At 31.8% G+C, this 14,454-nt stretch overlaps 1 protein-coding gene across 1 annotated transcript; it reads right to left on the bottom strand.

Moving 5' to 3' along the window:
* Nucleotides 1-5,040: 5,040 nt before the first annotated feature.
* On the bottom strand, nucleotides 5,041-13,922 carry LOC141536367 (uncharacterized). The gene is made up of 24 exons (XM_074256844.1): nucleotides 13,580-13,922; nucleotides 13,242-13,486; nucleotides 12,989-13,182; nucleotides 12,790-12,905; nucleotides 12,132-12,546; nucleotides 11,907-12,072; nucleotides 11,757-11,836; nucleotides 11,596-11,691; nucleotides 11,389-11,518; nucleotides 11,088-11,262; nucleotides 10,717-10,859; nucleotides 10,530-10,652; nucleotides 9,541-9,781; nucleotides 9,234-9,478; nucleotides 8,918-9,111; nucleotides 8,736-8,851; nucleotides 8,242-8,644; nucleotides 8,012-8,177; nucleotides 7,854-7,933; nucleotides 7,358-7,453; nucleotides 7,156-7,285; nucleotides 6,894-7,068; nucleotides 6,661-6,803; nucleotides 5,041-6,599 (listed from the first exon to the last, which is right to left on the bottom strand). Exons 1-24 carry the CDS (start codon nucleotides 13,821-13,823, stop codon nucleotides 6,471-6,473), a joined length of 4,245 nt encoding a protein of 1,414 aa, XP_074112945.1. The 5' UTR covers nucleotides 13,824-13,922; the 3' UTR covers nucleotides 5,041-6,470.
* Between the last annotated feature and the right edge of the window lie 532 nt (nucleotides 13,923-14,454).

Below are 14,454 nucleotides of genomic sequence, written 5' to 3'. Positions count from 1 at the left end.
ATTTACACTGTTTGCTTTGCTGATGGATACATAATGTACGAATTCTCTAAGCCGTATTAAGCACTCTGGGGGTGCGCGATGAACATAGGGCTTGCAATATAAAACACATATATCTACATATGTGTGTACATCTCTAGACCCAAAGAGCAAGAAAGGTCCTAGCGCAGAGAGGGTTACATTTGATGACCGTGTTAAACCTTACTTGGATCCATTTATCTGTGTGAATAATCCTCCGGCTGATAATATCGCGCATAATCTCTTCGCTGCTTACAGATTCTGTCATCCTCCGTCATACAACATGCGACGTATTTATGAGCGTAAAAGTGACTATTAAGCATGATTGTGATATAATGCACGATAACACAAAAGTAAAGTGAGTATTACAAGCGCAAAGGGAGCTTGAAGAGTAGGACACAAGATTAAAGATTATTTACGAGATGGCGATAACATTTTTATCTCTTGGATGCAATCAATCTTTAAAGGGGTGGCTTACTGCCTGGCATTTTCATGGTAGAGTAACCTAGAAATGCTCCATGTCACGACATATTCATTTCATCTAGTGGCAGAAGATACTAACTACTGCCACTACTAACTACTATCTGGGATGATATCCAGTGTCATCTTGTTCTTTCCGTGTACATTAGGACATGTGAAAAATTATATGCGGGGATATAAATTTTTTGAAGGTTTCTAATTTCTGTGCTTTTCACATCCAAATTTGGTCCATCCTTGTCTATCAACCATCGATCAAAGAACCATTCAGCCAAAGTCATTCTGGGCTGCTTTCCACGTTATCTCCTAGAGTAATCAGTAATTACTCTCGCAATCACTTATTTGGATCCCGAGATTTGATGCCCTTCATTTCGGATTCGGTGATTCGATTACTTGAATTTGGATTGATCAAAAATGTTCAGTGAGTGATTGATGGTGGAGGAGGAGTGAGTGATGAATTCTGAACAATATTGATATTTGATGGAATTATGGAAGTTTATTCGCGCTCCAGGCAGCTTATTCAATCGCAATGCAAGGGTCATTGGTAGTGTATCGACTGGGAAAAGAGAGCAGTTGATGAAACGGTGGAGAAGCTGGAGCTGGACCCGGCGGGAGAAAGGGTGCCAGGAAAGGGATAGCATTAGTGGTGATGGTAAAGGGATGAATCCGTATTCACGGGGATGAAGAGGAAGTGGTCGAAGGCTAGCAGCATGTTGTTATTTACGGTATTTAGATAACCGGCTTACGTCAGCCTCTCTCACCCTATATTATTGGTGGTGATCCCACACTCGAGATAGTAGTGCATGATGGTGATAGTACTAGTGCCCTTACACTATTGGTTTGGAACCTAGAGCAACAATATGGTAACAACATACCTGCTATTGAATAGCTGTGAACTAACATGCGTATGTTCGTACTCAACAGCAGATTATTATAACGAGTTTAAGCGTTGCATTTGCATACGTATCTTGTTTGTTTGGAGGAAATGCCTCGATGGTGTGTGTCCGTGTCTGTTTTAATGTCTAAAGGTAAATGTTGGGATAGCGTTGTATGCTATCTTGATTATAAAATGATACTTTGATGGAAATTATTTTTATAATTTGAACTCAACTACTGTCTGTTATTGTTATTAAGATGATATGCTAATGATTGTTTATTCGGTAAGGAAAGGTGAAATGTATTTCTATATGCGTTTAAACGATAAAATCGAATGGGTTTTTGCTATTTGCTTGTTAGTAGTAACGTAATTAGCTTGGAACGATGTACCGAGTCACGTTCCCACCATACAGACAACTCCTAACGTCTATTTCCTCGGATAATCCACTCGACAATCTTCTCTACGATATTGCTTTAAGTAGTATGATGATTATAATTAGTACTAATTATATTTTATTTGTTGTTTAAATCTATTTTGTAGATATACTTGCTGGATTTGCTTCCTTTTTTATAATGCTCTTCGGATGTTCAGTAATTAAGCATCAGAGTTGCGTAATTTTTTATTGGGAATAACACGATTTTGTATGTGTGAATTTTATTAATAAATTATACACTTTTTTTTGTTCATTTATTCAATGAATAAGAAAATTTTTTTTAAATTAAATATTACGTAGAAATAGAAGCAATATTGTTTAAGATCAATTATTGTAAATAATTTTAACGATTAATTAATTGAAGAAAAAATTGATGCTATTTTTTTTGGTATATTTTATAGTATTGTATATTTCTGTTGTTATTTTTTTTTTAATTAATTTATATGATTAAATTAAATTAATACGATTTTTAAATTTTAGCTTTGTATTTGTAATTTTTATTTTTTATGAAAAAATATTCCGTTGACCATTCCCACATCTTGACTTCGCACGATAGTTCAAGCATAGCAACAGTTTGAAACAATAGGGAGTCAAAAAACGTTTTTGTAAAAAAAAAAAAAAAAGAAAAAAAATGAAGCACTACAAATAACATGAACAGTTGAAGTAGGCAGCAATCATCCGATCTCCGGGTACTTAAAAATAATCTCATACAAATCAAACGGTAATTGTTAAGGTATAACATAGTAAGGCATAAAGGAAAGACGGCATTATAGTTATATTTAACGTATAACCAATGCCCATGGAGCAAGTATCGTTGGGGTAATTGTTGGCGTGATCGACTAGCACGCAATCCAATCGCAATTCTTGTTCGAATCGCTATCTTTCTCACATGCATTGATATACATGGAGGTACACAGATATATATCTGACAGAGTTTGGTCTGAGTGAGTAGTTTAGTCAGTCCTTGTATACGTTCCCAGTACTGCACAGTGTTCAATACTATATATAACATATAACATATAACAGGATAGAGAAGAGACAAGCAGACAGGCAGCGAGGCGGCGAACGCGTCAGTCCTCTGATTGACAACCCAGAAAGATTTACCTCCGATTATTATGATCGTCCGGCTGGTTACCGATCCAAAATTGCCGAGGGGTCAACCAAGAGGTCATCGTTAATTATAGTGGTGTATACCATGATAATAATAAAAATAATAAAGGAGGGAATTTATTGTGGATAAATGGTGTAAGCAAAGGATATCTATCCGTTTATCGGATCAGCATCACCGGAGTCACGGCGATGGGCCTCAGCACACGACTATCGAGGATACACAACCAAACAGCTATCTCAAATATCCACCGACGTTAAAATAGCTCTACTCTGAAAAACACGCTACGACTATACACAAACAATAAAAAATAAAACTATACAGATACACTGTAAACTCTATGCTGGATTCTGAACAACATGATCCAAACAAAGAACACGTGGAATATAGTGTGCGAGTACCCATTGCAAGCTATGTTTTTCTCGTTGTTTTTATTTACATTCTTTTTTATTTCCCGTCACATTCAAGTACAAGTTGATTCCTGGCTGAGTGCTCATCAATGTCGATACCTTCTCTTATATGTATACTTACTCTGATGTTCCGCTGGACTTGTATAACAAAGTGTAATCTTGGTTTCTGGCATGGATGTATAGCGCTGGCCATACAGATTACAACAAAAGAAAAATTCGCTTTACAAAGGATTGCGAATGGCTATGTTTAGAAGAGACCACCGTCAATTCATTTGATCAAGAAACTTTCAATTTATGTGTACGTTTAAAATTTTTTTTACACTTATGATATTTTCCGGTGTCATTAATTAATTGCACGCCTCATAGTGCTCTACTCTCGACATTTCAAAAAAATATAAAGTCGAATAATTTGTCAGGCACATAAAATATATTTCAATAAAAATTATTTTGTTTAAAATAGTAAATATATATGGGGAAGGTGAATAAATTATAAACAATAAAATATAAAATAAAAGTAGAGTGGTCGTTCCTGGCGAGTGAGTACATTGTAAACTATTGGAGTTGTAATATAAGTGTATTATAATAATATAATGGTTGGTACGTTTCACACGTGGCTCGAGGCAATTTTGCATGAGCAGAAGACGTACAGCCTTAGATAGATAGTATGTGTAGTATGTAGTATGTAGTATATAATATAGTAAAAGAGGACTTGTGAGTGAAGGTGAGGAGAAGATTGTTATCGTGTTCGCGAAACTTATATAAAAGCAGGAAGCTCACGCCGGTAGAACCTAATGAAAATAAAAAGAACGAAGATAAAAAATGAATTGGAATTATAAAAACAAAATATGAAAACGAGGGAAAAAAATAAATAAATAAATAATAATCAACATACTGGTGTAATGTTGAAAGTGTGGTATTGCGCGTGACGACTATGATTCAGCTGTCAGATTAGAACCGAGCATTTTGTTCACAAGAGCAATCTTCAACGCTCCAAAGAGCTTCCTTGCCCCTCTTTTACCCCTGGATTATTTTTTTTTTATTTTTAGTTATCTTGCTCTATCTTTTTTGATTATCGTCTCGCTTAGCCACGCATTCTCATTGAATGACACACGTAATTTCAAGGTAATTTTCCACACGCGACACGCCAAAACACACGTATCTTATGACTAAATCTCTTGCTGAGGGCTATTCAATTATTTTATTAGCTTTTTAAATTGAATTTTTACTTTTTCTGTTAAATTTATTCAATCAATTTTTTGTTGCATAAATTTTAATATTTCAATTAATTATCGTAAATCCCATTAAGGATTTTTAATTAAAAAGATTATTAGATTTTTCTGTTAATTGCAATTAAACTGAATATTATCGTAAGTTATGAATTTAATTATCATGAATCTAAAGTGCTGTTCTAGTGCATTTTAATTGCACGGCACGGTATCAAGCTTCTAGTTTACATACGCTGTAAATAATTAAGAATTTATTTATTCTATGAACAAACTTCATCACTTCGTTAATAGCGTGTTTTAAAGTTGGGAAAAAATTTTTTAAAGATAAATAAAATTCCGTAAGTTTTTTGCAATATAATTTTGTATTATTTTATAATTTTGACTTTAAAATAATTACTAAAAAATTATCCAGTATATAATATTGATATTTTTGTTGATCAAAAAAAAAAAAAATTTTTAAATATCAAAAATATAAACATACGATAGATAAGAAACTAATGCATCAGAAGCTTGTCGACTAATAAACTCAAAGTGAAGAAGTAAACTGCTTTTTATAAGACCAAGTAATCGGATTTTTTATTCATTGAGACAAAAACCAATTCTATTATACTGGTTTCGTATTCAATACCGGTTTAATGTATGCGTTTACGCTCAAGGTCACTTTGACAGATCTTCATTGCATTCAGATCATGATTGAAAAAAAAAAAACGGCATGCAATGTGTTATTAAACTTTTTGCGTGATAATAATCACAATGATGATAGCCAACAGCGCCTCTGAGTGCTGCATTAACATGATTACTGTCACATTCATGATTATTCAAATGGAGTAATAATCAAATAATGATATTCACGATTCGAGTATGTGTAAATATATATATTTATCAGTGTCTGGTGATTGAAAAAAGACGGAATGTGAATAATAAATAACCGTATTTATAATTGCAATTATAATTAATAACATAAATATAAAGTATAAAGGGGAATAACGAGAGAAATGAAGATAAATAGTTAATTTATATTTTGAAATATCCTTCTGTTATTTCAGGAATTATCGTTAGATCGGATGCGAGCCATATACTCCTAACAATAGCCATCACCCACGAATCGGACTGCTCTGGCTATTATCTTTCACCCTCAATGCTATGGTCAGTTTGTCCATCTGCTGACCAAGCGCTCGTCAATACTGCATCCCACTGGTCAAATCATTGACACCCATTGTCAACTTACGACTGTGTCTGCAATTGCTTTGCTTCATTCGTTACACACATACTCATATGCTTGTATTATGTGGATTATTGTATGCTTATATACAATATAATATAATATAATAAGAATTTTCATTTAGTTTATTTATTTACTGTTCCAACCACTTCAGAAATAAGCCACGGACTTTTACTAATCCAAATACGCTAACCCAAATAATTGAGACGCCAGAAAATTTGATAATTTTTTAAGAGCTAGATTATGGTGGAAAATGGAAAATTGTTGAATAAATAAGGTACCCGCGGGTAATAAAATTCTTAAACCTAGAAAATAATTTTGAAGAATTTCATTGTCTTGGATCAAGACGGAAAATTCTTGAATAAAGTAAAATTTAATTAAACCAAGAAAAATTTTTTAGTTTAAGAATTTTTTTAATCAAATCAAGAAGATAAAATCTTTCAAAATTATTTACTTGATTCAAGTAATTTTTTTTTTCTGTGTCTTCCCGCTTTTTTTATTTTTTGAATTTTTTTTATACTAAAATTTAATAATTATATTGAACAAAATTCTTATTAAAAAATACTATTTTTAATTCGATTGTTAATTTTTTAAAACTGAAGATCGAATCTTGGATTATGGTTTAAATTTTTTAATCCAATATTATTTTTTTTTTCAAATTTTTAAATATTTGTTTAAAAATTCTTATGCAGAAGGAACGAATTAATTTTTATTTCGTTTTTTTGGTTTAAAAAGCACTTGGGCTAAAAGCAAGTATGGAATTTCCAAAATTACTGACATGAAGTATGCGCACAAAAAAGTAAAAACTGTCAAACCCAGAAATTGTACCACCTAAAATAGAAGATAAAAATTGAAATTTGGAATACAAATGATTAATATAACCGATACTTACCGATGGAATTACATCAAGGTGTGTAGTAGTTTCTGATATCATAGCAATCGTAATAGTAATTAGCGGATTAATTAAATATGCACAGTATGTCATTCTGCTCAGAGGAATCCAGAGTTTCAGCGAAAGAATTTTTCCGATAAATCCTAAACATTTAAGACATATATTAGCCATGATTCATAATTCGTTACTTCTCATACAGACTTGCTTTTTAAAAATAATAAGATTATTATTACCAGCGTTGTTGGTATGACAGGCAACAATGATCCAGGAAATGCCAATACCCCAAACAATTTTGCTTACAGCCACATAAAACGCAGCACTAACTAACGAGAAATTTTTTCTATAGAGTCCAAAAAGTATCACAATGCTACACAAGCTTCCAGCAATCCAAAGTAAGCACAAAGTTTTCTGGAAAAGACTTATTCTTATTTAAAAACCGTAGAATTTTTTTTAGCAATTAGATAATTTGTAAAAATTTAGAAATTAAACACTCACCCGACTGACGTTTAATTTACCCTTCATCCGTCTCAAAATATATCCTGTTATCATTCCTATCAAATATGGTCCTATTCGTATCCACGGTGGTGTGTATACAACATTCATTATGCTCCACATTTGGTCAATTCTATTGTGAAAAAAAAAATTTTTTTTTTCACCGACAAATTGGCAATTATGGAAAAAAATTTTAAATACTTACGTATTGATATATTCATAGGCATAGGAAGTAAATCCATTAATGATGGCTGGAACTGTTAGCAGAACTAATAGTAAAGCCGCAGAGGTGTAAAAGTACCTGCAGATATGCACTAGATTATTTTATGAAGCAAGTTCTCAAAAGTATCCAAAAAATCCAGAAGAAAATCCATAAGCTATTGACTCTTTGTTTTGGGATCTTTAGGAGTCTCGGTGAGAGTTGTGAGGGGGTAAAATCAATCACAGTCCTTCATGAGGATCAGAGTGTAACGGTTTAGTCGTATTAATGCATGCATGACCCCCCTCTCTACCACTTTTTTGTATCGTTCTCAAAATAGACTTCAGCGCTCTGTTTCTAATTCAAAAGAAGACATTCAATTTAAACTGAGAGATGGGGTTCAAGGTCAAGCATCAAGAATCGTCGGGTAAAGATTTTTATTTAATAAAGAGATTACGTCTGGATTCTTTGGACAGCGCAGTTTCTTTTTTTTTTGTCTTACACGTCAGATAGCAGCAATAAAAATGTCCCGATCATGTAGAATTGCATGTCGTTTGCTATGTACCAACTCCAAGACAGACACTAAAATTCAACAATTAGGATTAATTGTTAATGATCGATTAGTTATTGTAAGTTATTGTAATGAATCAAAATAATTACTAATTCATCCCAAACGAATAAGTTATTGATAAAAAGCACATTTCTCCACCAGTAATTGCCGCAGTAATAGTAAGGATCTTCCGCAGCAATAAAAGCTGAAGTTTTGTTGATCATCCCAAAAATGATTTGAGCTACTCCAATTATTACGAAGTACACTGGACCGAGCCTGAAAGCAAATGTAATGGACAATATTGAAGACTAAGTTTGAAGTGGTTGCACCTTAATATTACCTTAGTACTCTATTGAAAACAAGACTAAGATACCCAAGCCACGGAAAACGACGAACTGGTTTTGGTTCTTGGCCGATTCGTTTACCGAAAAATGACCAACTGATCAAAAATCCGCTGATACAGAAGAACGTGTCTACTGCCAAGCTTCCGTTGGTTAAAATTTGGCTTGCTAACTCTGCGGATAATTTCCATACTGTTAGTCGATTATCAAGCCCGTCATTCGTATAAAAAACTGTGTGGATAAAAAAAATCCATATCATGCCAAGCAAGCGAAGACCAACGATTGCAGTCACGGAATCTTTGCTTGAATCTGTATTGAAAATCGATTTGGTGTTGATGAAGACAGAAAAGCAGAGCAGGAATCGTTCCAAAGTACCTGGCTGTCTAGCTTCTGGAGCTGGACCTGGAAAATCAACGTAAAACTGTGGACATTTTGGTGCTTAAAATAAATGAAACTGCAGGTTTTGTTTAGAATGAGATTTTTGTTTATTCACTTGTGTTGTCAACGACATCCTTCGAGCTTTCTGTTGAACCTAGACGTTTTTGGTGAATAATGCAATCATATACTGTACCGATCACCGCCAAAAGTATGGACAAGATCAGAACAATGCTGAAATCAATTCGTCTGTTAATTGGACAATTGCTTTGATTGAGCTTTTGGTTGGTGAATAGTTACCCAGTGGTGATAATTTTCCAATCAAGAAGCCATTGGTGGTCATCTTTGCCATCCCGAATCTCGTAAAGCCGATAGTCAGTTGAATGTAAGCTTCCAATTGTAAGAGTTCTGGATTCAAATATTTTTTCAAAAATACCGTTCAATTCTTTCGGCGAACATGAAGCTGGAAGACAAAGTCCTAGAGACAATAAATCCTAAACAAATCAAAGGTATTATCACGTGTACTTAAATGGTTTTTGAACGATTGAAGAAATATCCGATATGGTATGATCGGAAATTTTTTTCACGGTTCAAACTTTCCGGAAAGTATTCTTACATCATATTTAAAGTGAAATTGGTACTGTTGCGTACTATTGTGCAAGAAAAATACAACAAAGTAGTTGAGATCAAATGGCGGAAATTCTTCTTCGATGTTACGGTACTTTGATATATTTTTCAAAAACTCAGGATCTATTTCCAGGGGATCAGTATTTCTCAAATCAAGACACTGACTTTTGATTCCTGGCCAAAAATTGTTGCCGTAAAAAAATCCTGGTCTAGGTTCACCACTCGCATCCAAAACTGTTAAAAAACTTTGACCTTTAGCAATTTTGATTTTTTTAAATTTATAAAATTGAACTTACCTTTCAAGCTCCATAAAATTTTTTTATCAACGCCAATTCGAAGCAATTCCAAATCACTTTTACACGATGAATTTTTTAAAATATCCGCATAAAATGTCACTGCATATGCGGGCAAATATTTTTCTAAATTGTTGCTTTGTGCTTTCACGAAAATACACAGTAAAAGTCCATAAAATAATAAACATAAATTTTTGACATTTTTTGGTAACGTCATTTTTTTTTTTGGTGTAATTATTGTTAATTTTTAGTATTACGTAAAATTAAAGTAAAATACTTTTACATCCTTTCAATGAAGAGACTCAGAGATAATTGAGCAATAAAGTTACAAATTATCGCGTACAACAAAATATTTTAATAAGCTAAGTAAAATCTTTTTTGTTGCAAAATACATATTTATAACTTGTTTCTGGTTAAAGTTAATGACAAGAATGTTAGTACAATATTCATAGTTTATTTCATTATAAGTGTCATTTTCTTCAAATGGTTAAATTTTTATCGATTTACATTAATTACCATTGATTAATTAGTAAGTAAGTATAAGATAAATTATTGAATTATTTATCGAGTTTTTATCATCATTTTTTTGTATCATCAAAGAATATGTATTTTTAATAGACTAATCGAGAAAATCGTCAGAGAATATTAAGTACTTTAATGTACAAAGTGCATCATCAATTGATTAGTAAGTTACTTTTGCTATAATTAGATTTAATAATATAACTACATACAATAAAAAAATTGTTTTCTTATTTTGCAAATTTTAATATTTCCAACTTTAAAATTAGACTAATTTTTCGCAGGGCTTACTAAATAATTGGAGCAAAATAAATAAAATTTTTAATTAATTTATTTGTCATTAATCTAACGAGTAAGCTCATCGAAGTTAATTTTTTTGACTCAAGTCATGTTAATTATATTATTTTCTACTTAATATTTTTAAAATACTAATTTAAAGAAGCTTCAGCCGCTGAATCTACCTGTTATTGTTAATCTTCTTTTTTGCGCAACTTGCTAAGTAATTGAAATAGTAAATTGCACGGAGTTTCAATCAAAATAGTTGCGATGAATGCACTGAAAATTGTGAAGGCTGTTAATCCTAAAAAGTATATAAACTGAAACAAAAAAAATTTTTTATTATATCTTGTGATTAAAGATAATGGATTAAGAGTTACTTACACATTGGAAATTGTTGAGGTGTATAGAGGATTCTGACGTCATAGCAACTGAAAGTGTCACCAGTGGATTCAATAAATAAGCAGAGTATGTAAGGTTACACAAAGAATTCCAGATTTGTAGCGACAGAATTTTGTTGATGAATCCTAAAAATATTATTGGTATAAATTATTATCAATATGATAGAGAGGTAAAAATCATCATCGTCAAAATTTTTTTTGAACCAAGATAATTGGTGTTTTTCTAAATATTTTTCTAATATTCTTCTAAGAAAATCAAAGAAGAAAGTGAAGAAGTTCAACAGTATAGTGTATGATAAAAATACTGTTTTTCTTAATTATTATACATTTTCTCTGATTAACAGAAAAAATTACCAGCGTTGTTAGTATGACAAGCAATCACAATCCAAGCTATTCCTACGGCCCATACAATCCTACCAAAAGCTACGTAAATCGCAGCGCTCATAGGTGAAAAGTTCCTTTGATACAGTCCAAAAAGAACAGAAATATTGCACGAACTTCCCACAATCCAAAGTAAACACAAAATTTTCTGGAATAAAGATGAATTATATTACTCACAATTTTTTTTTGGGGATTGAAGATTTTTTTGTTTTGCCTTGATAATTATTTTGCTTTAATAATTTATCAAAAAGTGTTTTGCATAAAGAGCTCTTACTGCACTGAGATCCAATTTTCCATTGAGATTTCTCAAAATGTACCCAGCGATCATTCCAACGAGATACGGACCTATTCTCATCCAAGGTGATGAATATAGTATCTCCGGTTGTAAAAATATTTGTTCCATCCTATAGACCATTAAATTTTTAATTTTATTTTTTTTTTGCTCAGTTTTCAAATTTTTCTTAATTTAAAAAGAATTTACGTGGCTGTGTATCCATATCCGTAAGAAATTAACCCATTAACGATGACTGAAATCACTAGAAGAGCCATCAACAGGAGTACTGATGCATAAAAGTGTCTGAAAATTATTCTTGTTAGAAAAAGCGAATCAAGTCGAAGCTAATTAATGAGTTTGGATCTTACATCTCAGATAAAAGTAATAGGAATGTTCCGATGATAAAGAATTGTATATCACATGGTACATACCAGCTCCAGGTCATGCACTGTAATTAAAAATCAATCATTAATTGAACTTTTAAATTGATTCAGAAAATTTGACATTAAAAAAATTACCAATTCATTCCAAGGATATAAATTGTTAATAAAAAGCGCGTTTCTCCACCAGTAATTATTACAGTTATGATACGGATCTTCAGCTACAACGAATGAAGAATTTGAATTGAACCATCCAAAAATCATTCCAGTTATACCGATTACCATGAAGTATACTGGAGCCATTCTTAAAATGATAGTTTTAAATAATTTATCCAATTGCAAATGCAGTATGTATACAGTTACCTGATAATTCTCTTAAGAGTGAGATCAAAAAATTTGCGCCACGGAAAATCCCGGAATGATTTTACTCTAGAGTAAACATTCATTTTCTTGCCAAAAAATGCCCAGCTAATCGAAAATCCGCTTAAGCAGAAAAACGTGTCGACGGAAATATGTCCGTTGGCAAAAATTTGATTTACAAATCCTTCTGTTAATCTCAGCATTGTTACTCGATTGTCCAAAAAATCAGGCGCGTATATGAGGGTATGGAGCAGACAGACATAAATCATTTCAAGAGAACGAAGTCCAAAAAGTGATGGTATTACATTTTTTATACTTTCTTTTGAATAAAAAATTTTTTTGGTATTTGTGTATACAGAAAAGCAAAGCAAGATTTGTCCAAGAAAATTTGGTTGCAAGATACTTGCTGAATTTACATCTGCAATGGGACATATTTTACACGGAAAGAACAAGATGACACTGGATATCATCCCAGATTATACTCAATGATATCTGGATTATACTAGCTACTATCTGAAAGTTTTTTTTACCCAGTACAATCTGGGATGATATCCAGTGTCATCTTGTTCTTTCCGTATACAGAAAAGAAAAAAATAGTAGACAGCATTGTCTTGAAAAAAAAAAAAAAAAAAAAAAAAAAAGAACTTTTTCTAGGATTTACCTGTATTATTGGCGATCTTTTTAGAATTTCTAATCAATTCCAGCCGTTTTTGGTGGACGATGCAGTCATACAATGTACCAACGATTGCCAAAAATATCATGGCTATCAGGACAATGCTAAAAAATAACAATAAAGTCCTAAACTAACCGCAATAATCATCGAAGAAAGTGAGTTTGAAAATAAATCTATAAATAAGTACCAAGTGGTGATAATTTTCCACTCAAGAAGCCATTGATAATCATTTCTGCTTCCTCGTACACTATGAAGATGGTAATCAGCAGAATATAAATTCCCGACGGCCAAAATTTTGGCTTCGAAAATTTTTTCCAAAATTTTAGATAATTGGTCAGTTGAACACGAGTCCGGCAGGCAAAGTCCTAATGATATCAGATCCTTAACAAATTATGCATTTTAAAATAGAAACCATCGTCACGCAGATGAGAAGTACTTACTTCATTTCTTAGGCGACATTGATACTGATGTGTACAATTGTGATAAAAATGCGCTATGAAGTAGTTTAAATGAAATGGCGGAAACTCTTCATTGATATTGCGGTGTTTTAAAACACTTTTCAAAAACTTCGGGTCTAATTCCAGGGGTTTGGTATTTTCCAAATCGAGACACTGGCTTTTTGATCCCAGCCAAAAATTGTTGCCATAAATGAATCCAGATTTTGGCTTACCGCTTGAATCCAAAACTTTAAAAAGAAGTTTATAATTCAAAATTTTATATTTAAATAATTTATTAAAAAATATTTCCAAGCCAGAGTTTAAATAAATTTTATTATTACCTTTTAAACTCCATGGAATTTTATTATCTATTGCTTTTTTAAATTGTTCCAATTCACTCTTACATGCTGAGGGTGTTAAAATATCTGCATAAGATGATACTCCATATGCAGGAAAATATTTTTCCAATTCACTGGCTTTTGTCCCCACATAATTCAAAAATAAAAGACCAAAAATAATTTTCTTCTGCATCAGTCTTCTATTTACATAAAAATTATCCGCTTGTAAAGGTGTTTGTATTTTCATGAAATCAGTAATTTTTAATATTGAATTGTATTGATCCTTTCAATGCAACTTGTGAACTGACCGCTTCAATTTTCTAGCTTAGAAGTTCGACTTTGATTGTTTAATAGTCAAACTAATAATTCGATCTTTAAATTAAAACCAGCATTATTCTCCCCAGATTAAAAATGACAGAATAAATTGATAAAATTTCTTAAATCGTTTTTTTTTATCCTCCGTTCTGCTTCATTGAATGGATCTTAAGCAATGTGTATGAATATAAAGCGCATTATTAATAAAAATAAATCCAATTTTATGATTTCTCACTACGAAGATTGTAGTTTAAGATAATCTGAGAAGTTATGACCTTTTTTAATAAAATTACTTATCGTAAATTCATATGACGATGGGTTAATAAAATTGTAATTACTTTCTTTGATGACGTAAAAAAAAATAAGCATAGTTTTACAAACAAGATTCATTATATATTTAAATAGACTATAAAAATTGATTTGATGGAAAATTAAAACATTTTTGACTAGTCAAATAATTTAATGTGATTATAATCCCATTTTTTCTTTTGAAAAAACAGAAAAAAAAATTTACTTGAATCAAGTAAATAATTTTATAGAATTTCATTTTCTTGGTTTGAGTT

The sequence above is a fragment of the Cotesia typhae genome, unplaced genomic scaffold (assembly GCF_013202065.1).
Source record: "Cotesia typhae breed Kobodo isofemale line unplaced genomic scaffold, CoteBio_Ctyphae scaffold_152, whole genome shotgun sequence".
Classification (NCBI taxonomy): domain Eukaryota; kingdom Metazoa; phylum Arthropoda; class Insecta; order Hymenoptera; family Braconidae; genus Cotesia; species Cotesia typhae.
The sequence above is the reverse complement of the archived record's forward strand: the minus strand, read 5'-3'. Positions and strand labels throughout refer to the sequence as shown.